At 38.9% G+C, this 24,269-nt stretch overlaps 3 protein-coding genes and 1 long non-coding RNA gene across 6 annotated transcripts; 2 read left to right on the forward strand and 2 right to left on the reverse strand.

Moving 5' to 3' along the window:
• Nucleotides 1-1,621: 1,621 nt before the first annotated feature.
• On the forward strand, nucleotides 1,622-4,917 carry LOC135610817 (protein LIFEGUARD 2-like). Its single transcript, XM_065105778.1, has 4 exons — nucleotides 1,622-2,023; nucleotides 2,110-2,223; nucleotides 4,294-4,451; nucleotides 4,545-4,917. Exons 1-4 carry the CDS (start codon nucleotides 1,768-1,770, stop codon nucleotides 4,749-4,751), a joined length of 735 nt encoding a protein of 244 aa, XP_064961850.1. The 5' UTR covers nucleotides 1,622-1,767; the 3' UTR covers nucleotides 4,752-4,917.
• Nucleotides 4,918-6,733: 1,816 nt separating this feature from the next.
• Nucleotides 6,734-9,873, reverse strand: LOC103983111 (VAN3-binding protein). 2 transcript variants are annotated; one of them, XM_009400280.3, is made up of 8 exons: nucleotides 9,464-9,872; nucleotides 9,047-9,160; nucleotides 8,168-8,561; nucleotides 7,833-8,081; nucleotides 7,701-7,750; nucleotides 7,567-7,624; nucleotides 7,201-7,480; nucleotides 6,734-7,115 (listed from the first exon to the last, which is right to left on the reverse strand). In XM_009400280.3, the coding sequence occupies exons 1-7, from the start codon at nucleotides 9,740-9,742 to the stop codon at nucleotides 7,230-7,232; spliced, it is 1,395 nt and encodes a 464-aa protein (XP_009398555.2). In that variant the 5' UTR covers nucleotides 9,743-9,872; the 3' UTR covers nucleotides 6,734-7,115; nucleotides 7,201-7,229. The 2 variants fall into 2 exon arrangements, with proteins under 2 accessions (XP_009398555.2, XP_064961851.1); XM_065105779.1 differs by having other exon boundaries at nucleotides 6,734-7,480; nucleotides 9,464-9,873.
• A 4,979-nt stretch (nucleotides 9,874-14,852) lies between these two features.
• On the reverse strand, nucleotides 14,853-21,532 carry LOC108952602 (uncharacterized). Of its 2 annotated transcripts, none has more exons than XR_010485702.1 (6): nucleotides 21,453-21,532; nucleotides 19,786-20,135; nucleotides 19,617-19,666; nucleotides 18,408-18,797; nucleotides 18,274-18,332; nucleotides 14,853-15,221 (listed from the first exon to the last, which is right to left on the reverse strand). It is a non-coding gene; the product is annotated as an uncharacterized LOC108952602 (long non-coding RNA). The 2 variants fall into 2 exon arrangements; XR_001977653.2 differs by having other exon boundaries at nucleotides 14,853-15,232.
• A 1,216-nt stretch (nucleotides 21,533-22,748) lies between these two features.
• Nucleotides 22,749-23,825, forward strand: LOC103983493 (protein IQ-DOMAIN 19-like). The gene is made up of 2 exons (XM_018825017.2): nucleotides 22,749-23,041; nucleotides 23,109-23,825. Exons 1-2 carry the CDS (start codon nucleotides 22,796-22,798, stop codon nucleotides 23,823-23,825), a joined length of 963 nt encoding a protein of 320 aa, XP_018680562.2. The 5' UTR covers nucleotides 22,749-22,795.
• Nucleotides 23,826-24,269: the final 444 nt, after the last annotated feature.

Consider the following 24,269-nt stretch of genomic DNA (forward strand, 5'->3'; position numbering starts at 1 on the left):
ATGATGCCAATGCTTGATATATCCTTTCTATTATCAATAGATTGAATGCTGTTAGATTAGGGTATTAAATGGATGTAGATCCTTGGAATCTAGAGTGTATAGGGGAATTAGCAACACCAATTATTACATTAAAGAGGGGGTCTTAGGAAGGCGATCGAGTCTAGGTTACACATTAGGTTGTAGGAGGATCATTGACTTCTCGATATTCTTTTAAACAAATGATTTAATTTTATTAATTGTGAGGATATTTTTAAGTTCATTATGTTAAAGATCTATTAGTGCTCAGAATCTAAAATGTATAGTTAAACTGTATTTTTCATCTTTATATAGTCGGTAACATCACAAGTATATACTTAGATTTTAAGTTAATGATAGTTGGGTTTTGAGTCTATACCCTAAAGGGTTAATGATTTTTAAAAATATTTATAGATTCTTGAGGGATCAACAAATTGACATGAGAAGAATTGTAATGGGTACATCGCTATTTGGGGTTTAATTATTTTTAAAAAATCAAAATATTTAGATTCATTGTTTTATTGATCAATATTATCTTTGTGAAGGGGAAGGATGGATTCTACTATCATTTTTATTCTATAATTTCGTTAAATCCTATTAATATATTCTTGGATCTAAGTTGGATTTTTAGTTTGCTTACATAATTTCTAAAGGAGTAAAACCAAGTTTAGCAATTGTAAATCTCATACCCTTTACATTTGATTTAATTTAAGGTCTTGTTCATTCACAATAACAATGATTACTAATATTAACTCCGCGAGAACATCTCCCTTCTAACATACTCTACGTAGATAAGGAAGTGATTCATTTCTTTTTTACTTTATTATATTACGAATTTTTTTTCTAACTCTCATGTTAATATTAATATAGATAATGACCTCTGTCTCTCTGCTCAGTTTATAAGGGGTTATAATGTTCATCAGCCATCAGATCCTTTGTGGGCAAAATTTTGGATCATTTGGGATAGACTTATTTTTTTTAGCATTTATAAAATTTGAACATTTTTAATCTAGTCAATAAAATTAAAATTTTGAGTTTTTAGGGTTTCATAATCCTATAGTTTGCAACAAAGTTGTTTCTTCTTAAAGAAAATATAAATTTAGGTATCAAAATTATATAACAAGAATTTAAATTCTTAATCTTATCTAAGATATGTGAATTAGGTACTGACTAATTATTCGAGTATAAAGCTATTACTAACAATAACCGGTAATTTTTAATATGTTCGAGTAAAATCGACTTTTAACGGGCGAGAGAGAGTAACCGATATCCACATAAATCGGATTCGGGTACGTTCTGACAGAGATCGAGCGCCGCAACAACGTCCGTTCGATTAGAATATTCAAGATCGTGACCGTTCGTGCACGCCGACCATCGGCTCCCTGCTTCCCGCGCCGCGATTGTTGGAGCCGAAGCATCGGCCCAGTGGATGCGGATCGGCTACTTTTCTCCCGACGGCTGAACCACCAACGAAACCGACGGTTTGCTAGTCTTCACAATGGACCAACATAGTTTCTTTGACGTGTCATTTTTTTATTGGATGTATAATTGTCTGCTCGTTCCTGTTGAAATCCGGAACACGTGGTTCGCAGGGCCAACGCGACGGAGGATTCCGTTGCCTTGTCTTCGTCCTCACGCACCATATATCTTCTTCTTCTTGCCTCCTTTCTCTCCGCCTCAAATCGAAACCCTAACTCTAAGACGGCGATCGGAACTCTCGGAAATCCCCCGTGCGATTCGTATTCGGAGAGGATGTGGCAACGCGGGGGGTACCAGAAAGCCGGGGACTTGGAGTCCGGCACGCAGCCGCTCTACCCGATGATGTCGGAGAGCCCCGAGCTCCGGTGGGCGTTCATTAGGAAGGTCTATTCCATAATCGCCGTCCAGTTGGCGCTGACGGCGGCCGTCGCCGCCGTCGTCATCGCCGTCCCGCCCATCTCCCACTTCCTCGTCTCGTCGACCGCCGGTCTTGCGGTTTACTTCCTCCTTATTTTCCTCCCCCTCATCGGTATTCCTTTTGCTATCTTTTTGGGGATCTTTTTGTAATTTGCTGCGGTGCTCATCCCTTAAACATTTCGGTGTAAATACGTGCAGTTTTGTGCCCTCTGTATTACTATCACCAGCGGCATCCAGTGAATCTGATTCTCCTCGGACTATTTACTGTATCGTTCAGTTTCGCAGTTGGAATGAGCTGTGCGTTCACGGACGGTAATATCTGAACTATAATCTTCCTCGATGTGTCAAAAAATATCTTTTTGGCGTCATTTAACATCGAATCGACTATCATTCTCGTTTTTGGATAGAAAAAAAGTCAGCTTCTGGGTTTACCTTATTTAGAATATATTTGAATTGAATTCCAGGACTCGGAATCTGCAATCAAAATCTTATTTTTAAGTTTCTTGTTAACTGCTGTGAAACCATAGAATAGTTGCAGTGTGAGGTCCCCGCCAATCATTAAATGCAGGAACCGTGTTACATCATCTGCACTATTACTGCTTTATTCTTTTACTGGATGTTTTTATCTTCTTGATTCTTCATTCACAAAATTCTTCTTTTTTTCTATCTTCTTTTTACAATGAAAACATTCTTTTTGTTATGAAAACGTAACAGCTAATCTATATTCTTGTTTCTTTATTTGTTTGAAGAAGATAATATTTGTTTGTCTTTGGGCAGTTTTATGTCTCATTATGTTTTGACCAAAGCATTGGATACTATATTAGGAAATATCTTCATTTTTGGGTATGGATGTTTTGGACCAATCATCTCCAATACTTCCTTTAAGATAAGGAGAATATGCTGCAATGAAATGTGAGGTTTATAGTACATGTATTTCGAGACATCCAGTCCTTTCATCCTTGTACTAGTGGGCCAACCTGATACTTTTTTAGTGGTTAAATTAGGATAGTCATTGGTGATGGTAACTAGAAAAAACTAATGTCGGTGAACCTTTTTGGACAAAGTTGTTCCATAGATTTCTATTTGCAGAATTTACCTTGAATGGACATCTTTTGTAGCTACTGTAGAAAATCCATCTCTTGTTGGTTGTGAGCATTTCTATTTGCTGAATTGTTGGAAGAATTTTATGTTTGCTTATGTGTAGATCCAATGAAATAGATACGTTAAGAACCTCCCCTTTTCTTACTATCGTCTTCAGCACTAGGTTTTACTTATACATCCTAGAATTTTCTAGTTGATTGCTGGCAGTTATTAAGGTCTCTTATAAACTTTATGTGCCAACAATTGTGGTGCTCACATGTTAAGGCATGTAGCGGAATCAATATCTTCTTTTGTAAGAAGTAGATCAATTCAATTGATTTGAGTTGGAAAGAGGCATTTAAATGTGATAGTCATATGCTTGCAAACTCGGTGACTGGTTTGCTGCTGGCAGTTTGAAGTACCTTTATTGGACTTGATATAAAAGCTTGTGCTTGGTCAAACCGCTGTAGAAATTTCTATCATAAAATGAATTTAACCGTTGTTTCTGGAGTATTTGTTTTATGCCAAGATGGTTTATGGCAATATTTTCTTTATTTTACAAATAAAGCTGTTGTTGTCTCAACTTTCAAACAAGACAATCATGACACATAAACATGGTTTTTTTAAATAACTTGGAACAGAAGCACATGCATCTTGGAAGGTTGAATTTACAATTAACAAGTTGACAGGGAATATGTCTTAGATAGGAAGATTCCTCATGCTAAATTATTGCTTGGTCAAGTAGCAGGGCCATTTACAAAGGACTATTGGTTTTAATTGTCTTATAAGCAATTGCATACGTGCAATTTCCATGATTAAGTTGGTTAAGAAAGATGACTGCATCTGGGGGACTGTGTGGAGTTTAGAGAGGGAGGGAGCTTTTTCAGGTGTTTAACCTTTTTTATAATAGCATACCTAAAAACAGAGGAACTTTTTGAGCATCAAAGTACTTTAAGATATTGGTTTGAACAAAATGGTGACACAAAGTACTTGATAATTATTGGTAATTGTTAAATAAATAGCAGTCTACAATGGGCTATGCGTTAGGTCACGGGTCTTATTAAATCTACTTTGGGCGTTTGTACTGTTCCTCAAGTCACCAAATTCCTACATTTATGTAGACTCATATTCATTGCATGTGCTTGTATTAGACTCTCCTTATACTGTTCTTGTTATAATTGTTCTCAGATCCACCCTATTGTGCCCGCCGTTGACAAATTTCTTCTAGAAATGTTCAGATACTTTCAGTTAGCATTGTACTTTAGGAGTTGATATGGAGACTGAGTCTTTGACTGGAAACAGGAAAGGTCATTTTGGAAGCTGCTATTCTCACTGCAGTGGTGGTTGTTAGCCTCACTCTGTATACCTTCTGGGCTTCTCGGAGAGGCCATGACTTCAACTTTCTTGGTCCTTTCCTTTTTGCTGCTATCTTGGTCTTACTGGTGTTTTCACTCATCCAGGTAAAAACACTGATTACATGGCTTTTCTCACTTTTTTGTTTTTTGTTTGATTGTTTATACTTACAGTCATTCATATTACCAATCATGCTTCAGATTCTATTTCCACTGGGAAAGATTTCCATGATGATATATGGAGGGTTAGCAGCAATCATATTCGCAGGCTACATCATATACGACACAGACAACTTGATCAAGAGATACTCTTATGATCAGTACATATGGGCTGCTGTTGCTCTCTATATTGACATCATAAATCTGTTCCTTAATTTGCTCACCATACTGAGAGCTGCTAACAATTAAATCATACATAGTGAATAAATAAACTGAATGTGTGTAGAGATCTCTTTGCGACACATTATTGAACTTGGAAATTATCTGTCTTGTAATTGCAAAAACAAGACCTATGTTCATTCAACTCCATCTTGTTATTCGCTGTATCTAATTTGAATAAATGACAGATTGATCAGTTGGTGTTAAACCTCTTTTCCATTTGTTGTCTCAAATAGACATTCCATCAGGAGTTGGAGGTGATATGATGATCTGTTTAGAGTAAGGCCTTCAATGATTTGCAATCACTTAGTATCTCTCGTTGATGTTACTGCAGTCTATTCTTTTGTGGTTCGTACGGTTGGGTTCCCAGTTGGCAAACTTGAAATGCATAACACTGGCAGTCTGAAAAGTTTCTAGAGCTAGAGAAGACTGAGCTATTGCTTTTGCCCGTCTGCTTACAGCTTTTCTACTTATTGGAAACCACATCTTGAGGAGAACTAGTATGGTAGAATTATCATCTCTTGCTGAACTGAAACAAAAGCTCTGTTAATCACTATTTTTGTATGATGTGGTTGACCAGTACAGTGTTCAGTGATTCTCGACCTCAAATAGTTGGGACGTTGTGATTATGACTTGTTATTGTTGTGGTTGATTAGAATTCTAGAATTATCATCTTTTGCTGGACTTATTATCATCTTTGCTTTTTGAATCTCTCTCTCTCTCTCTCTCTCTCTCTCTCTCTCTCTCTCTCTCTCTCTCTCTCTCTCTCTCTCTCTCTCTCTGGATGATGTGGTTGATGGGGCATTAGAAGCTGGAAGCATTTGCATGATGGTTTGTGGAGAACAACAAAAATCACAGTGCAGCCAACCCCAAATCTATGAAGAGTTCTTTAAATTTGGGAGAACTTCAAGATTACATGTTGTAGATTTTTCAACAAATATGAGATACAAAACAACTAGAAAGAGATTATAAAAAAAGAAATGGATATCCATAGCATGTGCATAGGAGTTTTCTTTTCCTTCTATGAGATTGAAAGAATCGAAAGAATGACAGTTAGGGGGTTGTTTAGATGTTTGCTTACCCAATTAATATTTGCAAGAATAGGAGGTGATGACTGATAGATACATGGAGAGAAGGAAAGTCGTGGCAATTATGAGAACTAAAATTAATCTGATGATATTTACCAGTTCGAGCATGAACACCGTAGACGCAAATCATCAATTGTAGCTATAGCATTGGAGATGAAGAAAGTGGTGAGAATTGTTGCAAACTGAAATCCTTCAAGTCATTCATATAAGATGGTATTCACCGATGAGAATTGTTGCAAACCGAAATCCTTGAAGTCGTTCATATAAGATGGTATTCACCGAATCGGGCATGAATCACGATGCAAGACCATCCTTTTTTATGGTATGGTCTGATCTGATTCATTCTTTTGTTTTTTTTTTTGAATTAAACATGACTCATTTTTTGTTCCTCTCTTTCTCTTGTATTTTTTTTTGTTCTTCTTCTTCGGATATACTATGTCTCAAATGATAAAAACGGAGATATGCAACAGATGATACATATCGATCCAAAGTGTGAGCAAATATGACCACACTTATTTCGAATTATTAGATCCAATTTAATAAAATAAATAATAATAATAATAATAATAATAATGAGTCCCGTCCAACATCGTAACCATTATTTCTGCCATTTGGACATCACAATCATTATTTCTCCTATTTCGCCATTGCTTCCTAAGTATGCTACTGTTGCTTCTCCTCCTCTTCTTCCATCTTCCTTTCTCCTATTTCGCCATTGCTTCCTAGGTATGCTACTGTTGCTTCTCCCCCTCTTCTTCCTCTTTTCTCCCATCAAATCTTACGTACCGATATAATCAATACACTTAGATTCGAAATATCTCCAAAATAGATCCAAACTGTAATATCCTTGATTCTGTTCAAGGTATTGTGTTTAGGAAGATTTGATTACTGTAGCCTTTCTATGCTGTTTGTCAGTCTGCTGAATTCGCTTAATGAAACCTTGCTTAAGGTGATTCACACAAAAAAACATACCCAACTCATTTTACATCACATACGAGCTACTAAGTTTTTGCATACTTGGATGAAAACACCACATTTACATGACACTGAGGAGATTTGTAGTGAAAGAGATGATGTTTGTGTTCAATGAGATCCTCAGAGCTGCTTCCAGTGATGAAAACGCCACATTTCCATGAATGCAAGCAGCAAATGCTGTTGGAATTCTGAACCATTCTGTGTTCAACACATGGAGTTTTGGAAAAGGGAAAGTCACAGTTGAAGCTGCAGCATCATCAATGCCTTTTTGACTGCAGAAGCACTTCTGGTCCTCATGTCTTCCTGCATCTCATCTCCTTCTCCTATGTTTCTGCCGAGGTCCAACAAAAAGATGGAGTGCCCCTCAAGCTTCTGGTTTCTATAATGGCAAATGGGAACCCAGATCAGTACATTACCGACTGCAACCATTCTCCTCAAGATGCGTTCAGGCGCGGTGGGGTTGGTGGTGGTGGTGCTGCTGCTGCTGAGGCTGCTTCTTCTTCTTCTCGTTGACGATGTTGAGGAGGCGGGAGACTCCTTGAGTCCACATGTCGTGCTCCCTCCGGCTCCGGCACTCGAACTCTATGACACGTTGCTCCGCCGTCCGCAGCCCGAAGTAGCGGCGCCGCTCGCCGCCTTCCAGCAAGTGCCGGCCCGGCCATGCTTGGATGTCCTTGCAAACCTCGACGATAACACCTGCAAAGCCCACAGTTCCATGAGATCAATGAGAGGGAGTTCAATTGCTCGTCATCTGTAATGGATGATGATTGCATGGCACTGACTCTTCTTCTTCTTCGTGATAGTCCCTGCGACATGCTTGCTCTTCGTCTTAAGCATTACCTGCACCAAAGAACAACAAGGAGCAGTAAGCAGAGATATGTGAGAATTCATGGAGAAGCTACGAGGATCGACTTGCCTGATCCATCTTGTTGACGTAGACAGAGACGATCTTCCAATGAAGCGCACCTGCGATCCGCAATCAACTTGGATTCATCTTCCATGTGCTGCAGATGAGAAGGAAGGTGATAAAGGAGGAGTGAGATGAGACCTTTGCGTGTGCGCTTGAGGAGCTCGGTGCCCCGAGCAAGAAGCTCCTGGCAGCAGAGGCCCAAGAAGTTCTCCTCGGCCACGAGCTCACCGCTGACACTGCTGCTATTGCTGTCGAGTTCCTTTTCCTGCATGCGGCGGCGGTGGTGGTTGTTATTCGCCGCCCCTCCTTTCTCGACTGGTATGACGGCGGCGATGTTCCACACCTCCTTCAGTGCCCTCGCCTTCAGCGTCGCCGCCCCCCTCAACGCTGCCGCCGCGGCCAACGCACAGGAAGTCTCATGAGTCGCAAGAACGACGTGAATCGAGAGCCATGGGAGATCAAACAGTCGTTACCGGTGGCAGCAGCGGCCGTGAGGGCGACGACGTCCCCCGGAGTCCTGACGCTGACGGCAGAGCTGATGACCGACGCCAGGTGCTCGCGCTCAGCCCCCATGATCTCAGCGACCTCGACGCACTGCGCGGCCACGAGCGTCGCGGCGGAGGCCACCGCCACGTCGGTCCTGGCAGCGCGGTCGTCCTTGCCGGAGCCCGAGGCGGAGGCGGTGGCCGCTGCAATTGCAGCGACCGCCGCAGCCACCCCAGCCACGGAGACTGCAGCGTGGAGCTGCGCGTTCTGGGCTCTGCTCTCCTCTTTCTTCCGCTCCCTCCTGTCCTTCAGCCACCTCCCAACTGTCTTGCTCGTCCCTCGGCACGGCTGAGGCTTCCGTGCGTCAGCAGCTCCCCAGAACTGCACGGATTAAGAGAAAGTGATGAGCAGTGTAGTAATCGAGGAGGCACTAGAGCACTGCCGAGAGGAACGAGATCTCCTCTGTTCTCAAGCAGAACAAAGCTCCAAGTCCCAACACAAGCTCAACACAGAGTATAACACGACAACAGAAGTGCGTAACTGCGAAGCCACGTTTATGGTGGTGTACAGGTCAGTGGTTTCATTGGAAGAAGAAGAAGAGGAAGCGTTGTATTCTTCCCTCCTCTGTCTTCTTCCTCTTATTCCATCTCTCTTTCACCCCCAACACTGACATCCTAGAGATAGGCGTGCAGAGACATTGGTCATCACTCTGTCTTCACGCAGTGTCTCCAGTTTCGGAAATCATTATTGCTTACTAGAAGACATTGTTTTCTTCAACACGAAGCTAAGAACAGTAGTCGCAGAAGCGCAGACAAGGAAGAAAGCAACTCGAGAGATCGAGAGAGAGAGAGAGAGAGAAGAATAACCTTGACGTCGTCCATGTGGCAAGGGGAGACGGGAGGGCTATCAGAGAGTGATCCACCGCCGTTCAGCGGCCCGCTACTGTGGGAGAGGCGTCCTGATGTGAGAGGAGACACCTCCTGCCATGGCAACAAGAACAGGGGAAGCAAACACAGCAATCAAAGTTTAAAATTTCAGCATTAGCCAACAGGAAAAAGAAGAGAGTTAATTGAGAGGAAATCCACATCAAAAGACCAGATTAAATCGGAGAACGAGGAACAATTTGGACTGTAAATGTTGCTTGGCTTTCTTCCGATTTGCCAAGATCCTTAAGAGAAGACGAACAGCACAGGAACGGCAACAGAGTGTGTGTCCTGAGCTCAAGAACAGTAGGAAGAGAAGAAGGGATAAGAAAAGATTGGATTTTGGAGCACGCAGCTCACCGACTGCGACATGATCCGCTCCATGACGAGCTGCGAGGTGGCCGAGGAGGCAAAGGAGAAGGTGTTCCCAGCTACCGCCGCAGCCGCAGCACCGAGCTCCTCCAGCTCGCCTGCGGCGTCCTCGGGGATCGCGGCGGCCGGAGGCGGAAGCGGCGTCAGGGCCCTGGAGACCTCGAAGGCGGAGGCGCTCCATGAGCGGGAGAGGAACTCCATGGGGTCCCTGGGGAGCTCTGGTGGTCGGGGGATCTCCGTCCGCCACGGGTGGCCAGCTTCGTCCATGGCCAATGCTATAGTTGTGGGGAAGAGGGATGGTTTCGAAGAGCCCGTCCCTGTATATAGAAAGAAACAGAGAGAGAAAGAGAGTGAGTGTGTGGGGGTTAGTAAATGAGATTGTAAGTTGTGTAGATTGGTCTAATGGCAAAGCCAGAGAGAGAGAGAGAGAGAGAGAGAGAGAGAGAGAGAGAGTAACGAGAGATGTGGAGATTGGTGTCATAGCAAAGCCAGATTGTAGAGTGGGTGTGAAACAAGGAATACAGTACATATGCATTAAATTGGACTCTTTCATTTCTCTTATGGATATTCTTGACAAGAAGATTCCTTCTCTATGAAAATTAGTAGATGTAATTAAAAATATTTTTTAAAAAAAAAAAATATTTCATATTTGATGTATAAGAAAAGTAAAAAGATAATTCACTGGTGGGCAAACTATGCAAGAACTGATAGGGAGAGAGGTTTGATTTCATATTCAATTTGATGCTAGTGATGATGTTATAATCATTTTAGTTAGCATACTTAATTTGACAAAGATGTTTCCCACAATGTCAATCTTTAATCCTTCTCTTTCAATATAACTGAATATAATTACAATCTTAGTTTTTTTTTTCTTCTAAAATTATTATCAGCTGGTTGACTAAAATCATATCAGAGTTAATATGGCTGAACATTTTTTTGGAGAAAGGATTGATCCTATGGTTTGATTTTTTGTTCTTCTTTTATTCAATCCGAGGCTAGTAAAAAATTTTTTATCATCGTATTTAATATTAATTTTAATTTAGTATTTTTATTTTGGAAAAAAAGAAGAAGTTGTGTGTCAATGTGATGAGGTAAAAATGAAAACAAAATTATCTTCTGCAAGTGTTTTTGTCTCTGCTTCCCCTTCATCTTCCTCTATTTTTCCTGTCTTCGCTCTATGTTTATCTGCTATTTTGCTAGTGTTTCTGTCTCTTTTATCTCTCTTTCATCATTCAATCATAAAGTCTCTCTCTCTCTCTCTCCATCTGTATTTGGTGAGAAATAGAGGAGAAAATGAAAGGGTAATGAGATTGGTTTTTGTCGTGTGTCAGTGTGCATGAGATAGAAGGTGAAAACAAAAATCAAGTACTTTTGGAATTGTTTTTGTTTTTGATCTGTTCCTTTAACTATCCACCCTATAGATCTGAACTCTCTATTTTAATTCTCATCTCTCTTTGGTAAGCAGTAGAGAGAGAGAGAGAGAGAGAGAGAGAGTGGTGTAATGAATCAAATTGTCAATGTTACAAGGAGCTATTATGATGAACCATGGTAAGAAGCAACAGAAAATTACTATTATTATTAATTTTTAGTCCAAAAAATAAATTTTGCTTATGTAATTACTCTATTACAGTTATGTTCTTACAAAATGTGAAGTTGGAAACAAAATTCCATTACTGTATTAGTATGTTGTGGGTAGATTATTGCAGTTAGTTTATTGTGGATGAGCTAAATTGTCTCTTAATTTTTCTAAAAAGGATTTTTGTCTACAGATTCTATTTATCTGTAGCCTAAAAAATTAATGTTCATGGTTTTTTTAGTATCAATTGTATGAAGAAAATGAATTTTCTAACAATAATTTTGGAAAATTCTTTCACAAGGTTGGCTTTAATGAGGGAAGAAAAATCCTACTTGTTTAATGAAAATAATGACTATAAACAGTGGAACAGCCATTATTCCTGTTTTTTCTTCCCTCTGTGTAGATCTGGGAAAAACACAATAAATTGGAGACAAGAAAAGCCAGATTGTATGGCCAGCTCTGCCTTGTCCCTCCATACCAAATGATGTATCATCTGTCATGGTGCATTCACATGCTTGGTGGTGACACATCCAAGAACAACACTGCTACCACCAAGGTTTGTATCAAGTCAATTCTTTTTGTGCCAGCCAAGATGATTAGATGTCTTGGTCCAAGGCATCAGAGGATGTTCTTCTTTGGTTGAAGGTTCATAAATGAATGTAAAGATGCATTGAACTACACCTGTGGGAGTGATTGTTACACAACCTTTTTAACTCTCCCCTAGTCCACCTTTTGAATCACAAGAGATGAAAGCAGTGTTAGCTTTTGTCTTGAGCCAAACCACCTCCTAGAGAGAGAAGGGAGCTGCAGTCTCACTCCCTCATCACCATTGTCCACTGGAGAGTAGGGTGAAGGTAGGACCCATGAAGCATTGGGAATCACAAATGTGGGGCTTCTTCATCTTGGAAGTCCCCATTCTCTGTTCTGCAGACCAGAGATATGGCCTATTTCTTCACTCAGCAATGAAACTTGGAATGAGGACATTTTAAGGTTCATCATCTGGACCCCAAAAAAGCAACTAATGAGCCCAAGCAAGTATTCACCCACCAGCTTTTGCCTATCAACCTTTCCTCTGCATGACTCTCTCTGTCTCTCTCTTATTCCTCTGCTCTCACCCTTCCGAGAGAACTTTTTTATCATGTGGATCCTGAAGCTTTTACCATGGACAGTTAACTGTGGCATTCATCACTGATCATGGCTAGCAATGTTTGCCTTGGTCAAGATGATGTTTCTCTCGAGTAGCTGCTGCCGATAGCAACTGTAGTCCTTTTTTCTTTTTACATTAATTTTTCTTCTGCAGACACTGTTCCCCTGAAAGCACTTCCACAACTTTGCAAAAAGAGAGATGCTCATCGCAGACTGGATGTTTGTATGGTGCAGCTCATCACAACATTAAGCATAGGCGCCATTACAAGGTGGGATGTATGATTGTTGAAGTGGTCTACATAGATTTGAGATTCTCATAATTTCTTGCAATTCATCATGTCCACAAGTAATTCAAACATAATACATAGAGTAATCATCTATCTCTTGCTCATTTTATTTCTAAAGAAACTTTATCTAACAGTGCTCTTTAATCTGACCACTGAAACCAAACTACAACACCAGCAAGTTTTTCTTCTCTGGACCATTATTTTCCTCATCAAAATTATTTTTTTCTTCTGTCTCTAGACTAATCTATTCATTCATGCAGGAAACCTTTGTGTGCAAGAAACACAAACTTCTTCTTCTGTGTCTTTGGTCTAGAATTTTATCTGAGATTGGGAAATGCTTGGGTGGGCCAGAGAAATGAAAGTAACATGTAATATGGTGCAAGTTTCTAGGAGACGAGAGAATCTATTGAAATTTAGAGAGAGAGAGAGAGAGAGAGGAAAATGGATGATTGCACCAAGCCTCAAGCAATCTAGAATATAGTTATTTGTCAGAGAAGGCAGGAGTCTTTCATACTTAAGCCTCGTATGATGTTATTGCTGCTCATCTGCTTGCGTTGCCAACCCTGTTTTACCTACAGAGAAAGCTATTCAGTTTCAGTCGGTGAAAAGACCCCAAAAAAAAAGAAAAACTCATGCAAAAAAATAATAATTTATATTCTTAAATACATGATTATGTGATCAAATTCTCAAAAGCTTAGATTGTTAGAAAAAGACCCAATATAGACATTAGCATCTCCTCTCATGAGCTGAGCAAACTGATTAGTGAAGTGTGAACGAAATTTTAGTGCTATATAAATATAGAATTGAACTTGTGATCTGCTTTGATATCATCAAAAGCTTAGACTATTAGAAAACAACCTCATACATATATGATTTGAGTGATAAAGAATAGATTTGTGAGATTTTTATCATTCATAAAAACCTTGTTCTACAGTGAGAGAGATAAAAGCAGACTGACTGCCAACTTACCACACTCCCTCCTCCAAAGAAAAAGGAAAAGGAAAACAAAAAGAGGAAAGTGATGGTCATTTGTGAGCCCTTTGTCACATTTAAGGTAGTGGGTGATTGGTGAAAGGGGATTGTGGAGACAAAAGTGAATGGTCATCATCATGAGCCTGCAATGGGTAGACCCTAACTTCTGAAAAACAAATAGACTAGGTTAAAAGGGAATCACAGGCTCAGGAGAATGTTGCAATAGAATGCCAAAGCTACCCCTTGACTGCCTTTCTCTGATGGAGCTGCAGAAGCTCCTGGAGTGTGATTTCGGAAGTAGAACACATCTTGAAAACAAAACGAAAATAGCTTAGAAAATATAATAAGGAACAAAGGAGCCCATCAGATCCTTATCAATGTTAAAATGATACTCAAAGGAGTCTCCTCAGCACCACAAAGGATATATCTATCCAGGTGTTTTTTTAACTGAAATAAAAATTAAAGAGGTCTAATACAAAACCTTAGAGGACCGTTTCCTTTTTCAAACATAATTGATTAATAATTTAGTCACTCGATTACTTTCTTTATATGCATGTATAAGATTATAATATTTGATAGAGCCGCTTAAGGGCATCTCGTATTTTGTTTACAATAATTGGATGGGTCGCTTAAAATCGTATTCAATCTTTATATGACTAACTCCGAGTTATACTATTACACGCAACGTCTATACTACCATGTGATCTTTGATAGATCCATCATGGTTAAGTTAACTCATCCCAAACAGCTTTTACACCATTTGTTTATTGTTGGCATTTCTCTTTAATATACATATCAAACTCATGGTATTAGTAAGTGATCGGGACTCTTTCTAGATCACTAGACCCGATAAGTCCATTTACATTGATTTGGATGTAGATTGTTCTAGTTTATTGAAATTACTCTAGTTTATCGAATAAGAGGTCTTGGGTGGCCATGATGCTCAAATCAATAATAGTGATAAGAAAGCTTTAGATTAGGGTTGAAATGAGTAAATGTGTATATATCCCTTTATTATGTGTGGGAATGAATACATCACATATGGGAGTGACGCATGATAAACAAGGTGAACAAATTTGTTGCTTGGTAGAAAATAAAATCGAATACTTGGCTTTCGGTGCAAAAGATGGCTCCTTATTAAAACAAGGCTTGCAACAAAGAATCGTATCTAGCGGAGGAACATCACCTAACAAAAAAGTGATGAGTGATATAGAGCCAATTGACTTGTGTTCTTCATGTCTGGGATCGAACATTACAAGTCGCTTTCCTTTTATCGGATCATGATAGATTATTCTTTTTCCAAAATTACGATGAGAGAATTGATATGGACTAGATCTCGCTAAGGGAGGAGTACAATATATTTTCTCTCATTATTATTAAATAAAATAAGTCAGAGGAAGCATCAAATCCTTGTCAATTTTTTTTAAATGATGTCCACATAATGGAATGGTAGGATGAATGGGAGCAAAGACAACGTCATACAGAGACCAGCATTTTGTTTCCCACCACCACCTTCCTTGCTTCACCAAAGCTTGGACTGAGACAAGACGGTGAGTGGGATATCAGTTTCCTAGCACGTTCTGAGATGAAGCACCATGAGAGATCAGCCGGCATTTGGGACTGGATGAGTTGCTCCTCACTATCATCAGATATGATCGGACCAACAAGGCACTTGCCCACCATGATCCTTTCCTCCATTATGATGATCGTGTTGGGTGCACTAGATGGGCGATGCCTCAGTGATAAGAACAGAATCTTCAGCTGCCTGAGGAAAGTCTAACAACAAATGACACCAATTGACCGTAGTTAGCTTTTCCTTGTTTCTACCATCAACAACAACTAACCTCGGTTAATGAAAATGGATTAGTGGCTGACCAATATTGAGTTGATTAAGATATGCATGGATGATGGAACCTGACTTTTTTTACCATGGCAATTCATGAATTTTCAATTCATAATCACCAAACTACTTGCAAACAATAACAAATATATTTTTTTGTCCTCCCATCAAATCATATATATATCTAAAGAAAGAAATAAAAAAAAGGACTCAAAAAGCCTCTAGTCAGACTACATGTTTCATTAAAAATATTCTAAAATATATAAATATGAAGGAGACATGAGGAGAAGAGTGATCACATGAAGAAAAAGTATTTTTTTTTCTCCCTTTAATCCTAATTTAAAATTAACATAAATGCACTCCAGAATAAATAATAATAAAATTTTGAATATAGAAAGTTTAAATCTTGAAATCTAAACCATGAAGAGAGAAAAGAAAAAGAAGACATTGATGGATTCACGCTGTGCCCGACTCTTGCCAGAGAAGTAAATCGATACGGAGTCAAAAGAATAAGAAACCCCCGTCGTCACTACCCATGCAAAGTAGAAGCAGATGGATGGCTTTATGAAGAAGGGCCACAACGGCATCAATTGTACCGAGGGAAGGAAAGAGACCGAAGAGAGCGGACGTTTGGTTGGTCCTCGAAACCACGTGGGGCCCGTACGCTAAGGCTCGATTAAAAGAGGAGGGGAAGGACGGGGAAGGAAAAGAAAAAGGCACGGCAAAAGAAGTCTCGGAAGCCGTGCTTGAAATAATCGTCACGGACAGATTCCGGTATATAATTAGATAGCATCCGGTTGATGTCATGATGACACTACTGCTTTGCAATGAGCTTTTTTTAATCACCAAAAAAAATTGAAAAAGAAGAAAAAAAACACCATGACTACTCATCCGATTTCGTCAGACATAACAACAGGAGCAAACTATAATGTTTATACCTATTATTTTTTTTATTTCTTTTAAGGCTAGTGTGATTTTCTAAAAATATAATCATTTTTTTTGGGTATTTGGTATCCTCTCTTTTGGTTTTCTTCAAACGATAATATTAATTAAAAAAAATACTTAAATTATACCTCAAAATTTTTTTTGCCTTACAATGTCGTGGCTTGTTATAATATTTTTGATCTTTTACAGCTTTGATCACCATAATAAAAATATAACAAAATCTGTTTAAAAATATTATAAGTAAATAGAATAAAAATACACTAAAATTCATTTGATATATCATTCAACTAGGTATTTATAATAGTTTAAGAATAGCATCACCCAAAATAAAAATCAAATAATGGCTTCTGTTTTGTTCACTACAATAAAAATATGCTAAAATCTATTCGAAAACACTATAATGACTTCTAAACTTATAGTCTATGAGTAATAACAATAAAAAAAACATAATATGTAAAACATACTACAATAAAAGTTTTTTTTAATAACGTTCAGTATTTTCGGTATTTCAATAAAAAAAATACTATAAATACTATTGTAAAACACTATAAACGAGTCAGATGAAAACACTGCAATAGTTAAAAATTACCAAAAAAAAAAAAAGGTAAAAAAATTTGGTACAATTTTTAAGGGGCATTTTAGGTATTTTAAATTAGAGATATTATCTAAAAAAATATGAGATACTGATTGAGAAATACCCAAAATATGAGTATTTTTTAAGAAAATCGCCCTTAAGGGTAAATGATAAAGATATATTTTGATTGCAAAATAATGATTTGATAAAGGCTTTATCAACTAAGCTTATTCTAGACCTTATAAATGAATTATTTTATTCTACCTAATTATAATCTATTGCAATATGAAAAAAATACACTAGAGAGTTTGAATAGCATCCCAAAAACAAACTACACATAATATATTGATTGGTCGATCGTATAACAGTCTTTACATCTACTAATTTACATGGTATGCATGAAAGATGCATCATTTAGTAGGCATAAAGATCAAAAAAGGCACTTCACTATAACAGCTTAAATGGTCTAACCTGAACTAATTTGGACACATGTTAGCCAAGAATAAAGTATTAGGTGGCCGAAAACGAACTTAGGCCTCAGCATGCACTAAAAGTCCAATGTTAAATTCATGTTCCTATACAATACATATTTGCATGCATATGGGTGTCATGATTGATCGATCCCGTTTTAGTTTAGTCTAATATCAAGATACACGCAAAACATATTCTTCAGCTATAATGCATCCATAGTCTCACAGTAAATTAGCATGAACATATCAACATCAGTAATTAGACAAGACAAGAAAATAAGCATGAAAGGGTAGTAATGAGGACCACAGCAAGGATCCCATCATGGATACAGCCATACCGATCCAACACCACCCAGCCCCCAGCATCAATATAAACCAGCTGGTGGCAATCATTCACAGGTGGCCCATCACTTGATGCCAGGGTGCATCCATCCCCCATGGGATTTTGATTCGTCTCCATTAAGTATCCTACCATACTTAATGGATATGGAATCTATATAAACCAGCTGTAGCCAATCTACAGCTACAGGGCCTCAGCAACATGGATATGGAATCCAAAGGAGTTTGTAGGCCATGCAAAGGCTCAGAAGAAACAAGAGAGAGTGAGAGAGAGAGAGAGAGAGAGAGAGAGTAGGACGTGGCATTAAAGGAAGTTGGTGAAGCTGTGCCGTTTAGTAGTCTCATCAACCCATCCACTGCGCCGTCGCAAAGATCAACAAAGTAAAGAGGAAGATAAGGGACAGAAAAATGATGGCATCAGGAAGGCTGATATTAAGTGCTTTAGTACTGATGTACAGGTGCTGTAGATCGCCGTCACAATAAAGAAACGGAGGGGCAAATCAAATCCAGTGATGGAGACCAGGTCACACCATCCTCCATAAAGGATGTCCCCACTCAACAGAAGGGACAATGCAATGGGCAGCAGTAAACAGGAAGATAAACTTAGAATTAGTACAAGAAGGTACTGAAGAAGCTAAAGAAAACTCACCTCATATTATGGGGTGGAAGGCTTCAATCAATTAATCTTCCATGCTGATTGAATCCAACCTGTAGATGAATGTAAGCAGTAGAAGTGAGCGACAGTACAGAGATTAAGAAATGGAGAGAGATGGTAGAAAGTACACTCTGGATATAGGCTGCTCCGACAGAACAATGGCACAGGCATTCACAGAAGCCAGGGGTTAGACTAGAGGATCTGCTTCTACATGCTCTACAGGGAAGCAGTCCCTGTCTCACATAAATGTATCAGGAGACCTGCCTCTACATGATCCTTAGGCGACATCATAGACACAGTCGATATATTACAGGCACAGGCTGCTTCACGGAATTGTACCACCACCCTGGCTCTTCTCACGTGAATCGAGGGTGACATCATAGACATCCAATAAGGTGATTCTCCTAGTCTGATTGAGAAAGATCTCAATGGCCTTGTTCTTTTAACTCACACTGTAGTATATAGGAGGAAGCCGCAGTGACAACCTTGGGCCACTTGAACTGAAAGATCTCTTTGTGCTGTGGAAAATGTTGCACGATTAAGTTAAGAGGCATTCAAAAAACTTACAAGTAGTCCACAAACTAGCACATAAAAACCAAGAAGCCAATATAACATACAATATGTTGAGGCTAAGACTGATGGGTCCAAAATGTTAAGGATTCTTGATTGATGAGTGAACCATTATTTTATCAGTATAACTGATGATTTTGTATTAACCTACTACTGCCTCATCTATATCTTCGCTACTTCTGATACATTAAAAAGAAGTCGAAAGTAACTACAGTTAACCAATTTATTTCAGATAAGTGTGTTTCGCCATGAGAGTCAAGTCATCCAATAAGACAGACTGACTGAGGGAAGTTGTGTGTGTACATGTGTGCATGTATGATGTGCGTGTGTGCATGTGTGGGCTTTTGGGTGTGCAATATTTATCATACAGAAATAAAGAGTGATGGTTTTGACAGATACCCAAAATTTAAAGAAATCTATTGCCAACAACTAATATAACTTATTGCTGCATAATGGATGGGAGATTACTTTTTTCTCAAAAAAATGAAAACGATAATTAACGTTATAAACTAAGAAGAATATGAAATTCTACAAAAGAACTGTGATGAGAAATTAAAAAGATGACCCAATTCATAAAATATCACAATTTTATGAATTGAATTGCATTAAGAGATAGCCAATGGAAGAGTATCCTGCAATACAAGATGTAAGGAGTGCCTATGTACATATCCTTACCCCTACAAACAATTTATACGCATACCAAGATATAAACGAACAAAATTTTCATTTAAATGAAATGGATACATTCTAATCAATATATAGAGTACCTGATACTGATGGTCTGCATTGCTTACAGAAAAAGTTTCTCTTCTATGACCTGAAATAAGAATAGATGTTTCATATGTGGCCTCTTACTATTTAAAAGTTCACCAATAGAAATTTTAGGAACAAGATGAAAAAATTGAGATCACTAATATCAATTTTAAAGATATGTACATTTCCATAAACCAGTCACAAAAATACTGCACCAAAACCTTCCAAGTCGAATGGTCCAAACAGGATCAGTCAATTAAGCAGCTTCCCCTTAGCTTTACATTAGATGTCCATCCTATCGATAATCCGACAACTTTATTCTTCACAATTGTTCTTTCTCACATCCCATAAATTATCCACATCCCTTCTAATTCTGGGCTTCATGATCATCTTCTCCAACTTTGGTCTTGGCACTCCACCGAGAGACCGTGCTTGACAACTTCATGGCATATAATGATGAGGATATCGAGCTTGAGCCAAGCTGAGCCTTGCTTGATGAATGTACATATGTGAAATTGTACACATGGGCCGACCTGATGAGTACAACCTTAAAGTGACCCTACAGCCAGTATGAATATCCTTCGAAAAATACATAGCAAATATATTATTCTCTCAACAAAACGGAAAGAAGAAAATAGGCTTGAGATAGAACTTGTTACCTACCTGACGAGGATCTCAATTACTGGTATGCTGCATTATGTTACACTCATTCTTTACACGTTACATATTTCACCTATCAATCCAATTATGATAATTATAATTTATAATAGTTATCTAAATTGTAATCTAAAATTTGGCAATGTGTCTGTGATTTCCTCTTTACTGGATTTTATCTTCTCAATCATATTACAGTATTACGATCAAGCACATATCTCATTGTCTGCTACCTTTTCTGTGCCAACTTTTAGTAATATATGCACTCGTTCCCTTCAAATGATATATTTCTTAACATACATGACACTGCTGTGGAATCATTTCATGCATGCAATTGAATCTCAATTGACATCTATCAAGTGTTGTGCCCCTCAAATATAAATCCTAGCTCGACCACAAACTTATAGTTTAGTAACCGAGGAAGACATAAGGTTCCATAGAAAATAATAGCAAGGGCAGATGATCCCAGTAAATTAAGAAAATATTGAGACGGAACTTGTTACGCACCAGATGATGATCTAAACCATTTATACGCTGCATTATGTTACAATCATGCTTTGCACATCATATAATTCACCTACCAATCTAGTTATGATAGTTATCTAACCTGTAATTTAAGATGGACACTGATTCTCCCTGCATTAGATTCATAATGAAGCACATATCTCATTGTCAAGGTACCTCTTCAAATGGTTAAATATCTCAAATTCCATGGCATTGATTCTCAACTGACATCTATAGGCAAGAGCTAAGTGCTCAGAGGAAATCATAACAAGGGCAGGTGATTCCAGTACAGGAGCATACCGCCAATGTGGGGTCATGGGAGAATCAATGCAAACGCCTTTACAACTACAAACAAAGAGGCTGCTCCTAAATCTGATGCAACATGTATAAAGATCAAAGCTACAAAATGGCTCAGGCAAAGCAATAACTCCAAGAACTAAGAAGAAAGCGACAACATCATGCCATTCCCGGATGACCTACTCCTCGAACGAATTGACGGGAAGAAAAGCATGCCAAGGAAACTGATCGGAGGCAAATAGATCATTGCAAGTGGACGGTCTCGCCGGGGGCAAATCCTTATAATCCTTGACCTCACAACACCGATGCGGGTTCACGTGATCTTCTAGAATCCGAACATGAAGAAACGAAATCGAAACGAAGACGCGACGAGTGCAAGAGGGATCACGGATCACCTGCTCTATGGCATCGGAAAGCCGGGCAGCTCGCTCGCGTACTCTCGCTGGGCAATCGACGCCGCTCCCATCGATGCGAGAGAGAGAGAGATAAAAAGGAGGGAGGGCCCATAGAAGCAAGGCACAGTTTTTGTCCTTTAAGACGCAGCCCAGCCCAATCACGTCAAGACCGAAATGATTCGGCCCAAGCAAGTAAACGAAAAATATATATGTAGTTCATTTATTACCATAAATAATATATATATATATATATAATATAATTATTGTCAGTAGCACTTGCAGATTTAACGATTTGAATACTGACATATACTGTAATTACATACAATTGTAATTAAGATAAAGGAATGATGATGGATGGATGCTCTACGAGAAGAAATGAGTTTTAAGGAGGATAAATATTGAGGTCATTTATTATAATTGACTCATATATAGTTGACTTCTGAATAATAAATGCCATTATTTAATTAAGGTTATTTGCTAGATCAATTTTTTTAATTATTTTTAAGGTCAAATGGTCAACATGAGATCTGATCCCAGACCCTTTTTAATACATCACTTAAAAGTTGTCAGATGAAATCTTGAATCATCAATCTTTAATAAGTGGCTCTGATACATCCCCACTAAATTACTATTTTAAATATCAAAATTTGACAGATGAATTTTTTTTGCTCTTATTTAAATCCTTGGTAAATGAGTAGTACACTACTCAGAACAATATTTTAGATTGAAACTTATTGAATGAAATTATAATCATAATATATATATATATATATATATATATATATATATATATATATATATATATATATATATATATATATATATATATATATATATATATATATATATATATATATATATATATATACTGCAATTAAAATGCTTATGAAGCTCAATCAGTTTACTTCTGATATGAATTGACTCTTCAGAAGTTCGTTCAGCACAGTATAGAAGCACAAGTAGTACACATCTGCATTATCCTGTTGCCAATTCATTGTATACAGTCAAGTAATTGCCAAACCAGGCTAGCACATTAACTTCTTGCTGTCTGAACCGATCCATAAATTGCTTTGCAGAAGAGGTATAAAGAAGCCTCAAAACTACAGCATTTTGTCTGTCTGAGAAGCAATCTAAATGATAAGAATTGCAGTGCTGGGTGGAGGCTTTTTTGGATCCTGTGCCAAAAGCTGGCACTGCTGCTTGGTACAGGAGTTGAATACAGTCCATGGTGAATCCATGCATGTAGTTAATGATGGAGTTTGATCAGCAGTGGAGTCAATTGGATGGAGGAAGAAGGTGAGTGCCAGTTCATATGCCAACCATGAACAAGTTGTAGTGGTGCAATGGAGAAGGCAGGCAAATGGCTGAGAAGCCTTCTTACAGGCAAGAAGGAGAGAAATGGCAGCAAGCCGACCACATCGTTGACAGTGGCAGTCCTAAAGGGTAAGAGAAGATGGAGTTTCCGCAGGCCCACTGCTACATTCAAAGACTCGCAATCTCCGGAGGTCGACAAGAGACTGCACGCCATGGTGATGAAGATTGAGGATAATGCAGCGATCAAGATCCAGGCTGCTTTCCGGTCTTACCTGGTGTGATCTCAACTCCAATAGTTTCACCCTCCCATGATACTGAGCGACTGTAATTGATCTTGTGCAGGCAAGGAAAGCTCTCCGTGCTTTGAAGGGTCTGGTGAAGCTGCAGGCCATGGTGAGAGGGCAAATGGTGAGGCAGCAGGCGGCCACCACTCTCCGTTGCATGCAGGCGTTGATCACAGCTCAAGCCGGAGTCCGAGCACAAAGAACTCGGATGCTCGAGGAAGCCCAGGGCACCTCGCAGAGCGCGAAGGCGGTGGAGATGGATCTTGGAGAAGGATGCAGCAGTTCGAGGAGCAGGCGCAGCTGCTCGGCCTTTGCACGTGTTCGTGCTCGTGGATCACTCGCGGACGTGAGCCCGAGAACTTGCAGTGGCCGCTTCGAGGAGTTCTCCTTCACGACGGCAGGGAGCAGCCCTCGGTGGTCGTCGGCCTGCTCCATGCATCATACGCCGATGTCTTCCTTCGGCGCTTCACGTGACTGCGCCTTCCCGAACTACATGGCCAACACGGAGTCGTCGAGGGCGAAGGCTCGGTGGCAGAGCGCACCGAATCTGCGGGCGGATGTGGTTGAGATGAAGGCGAGTAGGAAGCGGGCGTCCGCGGAAGGGAGAAAGACGGCGAGGAGTGCTCGCATTCTGCGACCTGATCCTATCACTGTCCATGGCGGATCAAGATTGATAGATCCGACATCTGCCGCCCATACACAATTAGCAAGTGAAGGCCATGTTGTCTCTCTTTTTGAATATGGAAGTACAAATCATGAAAATACTATAGTGTAAATGGACCCAAAAAAAATTCTCTTTTTTGAATTTTTGCCAGAGATGACCTATTTTTTCTCCTATTTGTATCTAAGAAAGAAATAGTAAGACTTCTATTTTTCCAATAAAAATAAAGATGGTATTACACAAATAAACTAAAAACCTAATAAAAATTAAATCATATAAAAAATAAAATTTCAAATAGGCATGATTAGGAATAACAAAATAGGAAAAATATTATACCAACTATAGGATTTTTAAATAGATTTACAATATAAAAAACTTCCAGTGTCTATTAAAAATACTTTAACTGAGAGTTTAATGATTCTATTCAAAAATATTTTAACTGAAGAATTAGAGCAGTTCAACTCTATAGCATGATCAAGTGAGTACTATTCTAATTGTCTTGTCAGAAGATATTTAAGAAATTATAGTAAACAGAGGACGTCCTTTAAAAAATCTGAA

Source organism: Musa acuminata, chromosome BXJ2-4 (genome assembly GCF_036884655.1).
Source record: "Musa acuminata AAA Group cultivar baxijiao chromosome BXJ2-4, Cavendish_Baxijiao_AAA, whole genome shotgun sequence".
In the NCBI taxonomy this organism is placed as follows: domain Eukaryota; kingdom Viridiplantae; phylum Streptophyta; class Magnoliopsida; order Zingiberales; family Musaceae; genus Musa; species Musa acuminata.

Excerpts from the sequence above, each read along its gene's own strand:
- LOC135610817 (XM_065105778.1), top strand. The coding sequence starts at position 1,768 with ATGTGGCAACGCGGGGGGTACCAGAAAGCCGGGGACTTGGAGTCCGGC. Across the intron at positions 2,224-4,293 it reads GAGCTGTGCGTTCACGGACG|GAAAGGTCATTTTGGAAGCT; the intron begins GTAATATCTGAA and ends GACTGGAAACAG. Across the intron at positions 4,452-4,544 it reads TGGTGTTTTCACTCATCCAG|ATTCTATTTCCACTGGGAAA; the intron begins GTAAAAACACTG and ends ATCATGCTTCAG.
- LOC103983111 (XM_065105779.1), bottom strand. The coding sequence starts at position 9,742 with ATGGACGAAGCTGGCCACCCGTGGCGGACGGAGATCCCCCGACCACCA. Across the intron at positions 9,161-9,463 it reads AGCGGATCATGTCGCAGTCG|GAGGTGTCTCCTCTCACATC; the intron begins GTGAGCTGCGTG and ends TTGCCATGGCAG. Across the intron at positions 7,481-7,566 it reads TATCACGAAGAAGAAGAAGA|GTGTTATCGTCGAGGTTTGC; the intron begins GTCAGTGCCATG and ends TGGGCTTTGCAG.
- LOC103983493 (XM_018825017.2), top strand. The coding sequence starts at position 22,796 with ATGGAGAAGGCAGGCAAATGGCTGAGAAGCCTTCTTACAGGCAAGAAG. Across the intron at positions 23,042-23,108 it reads CTGCTTTCCGGTCTTACCTG|GCAAGGAAAGCTCTCCGTGC; the intron begins GTGTGATCTCAA and ends GATCTTGTGCAG.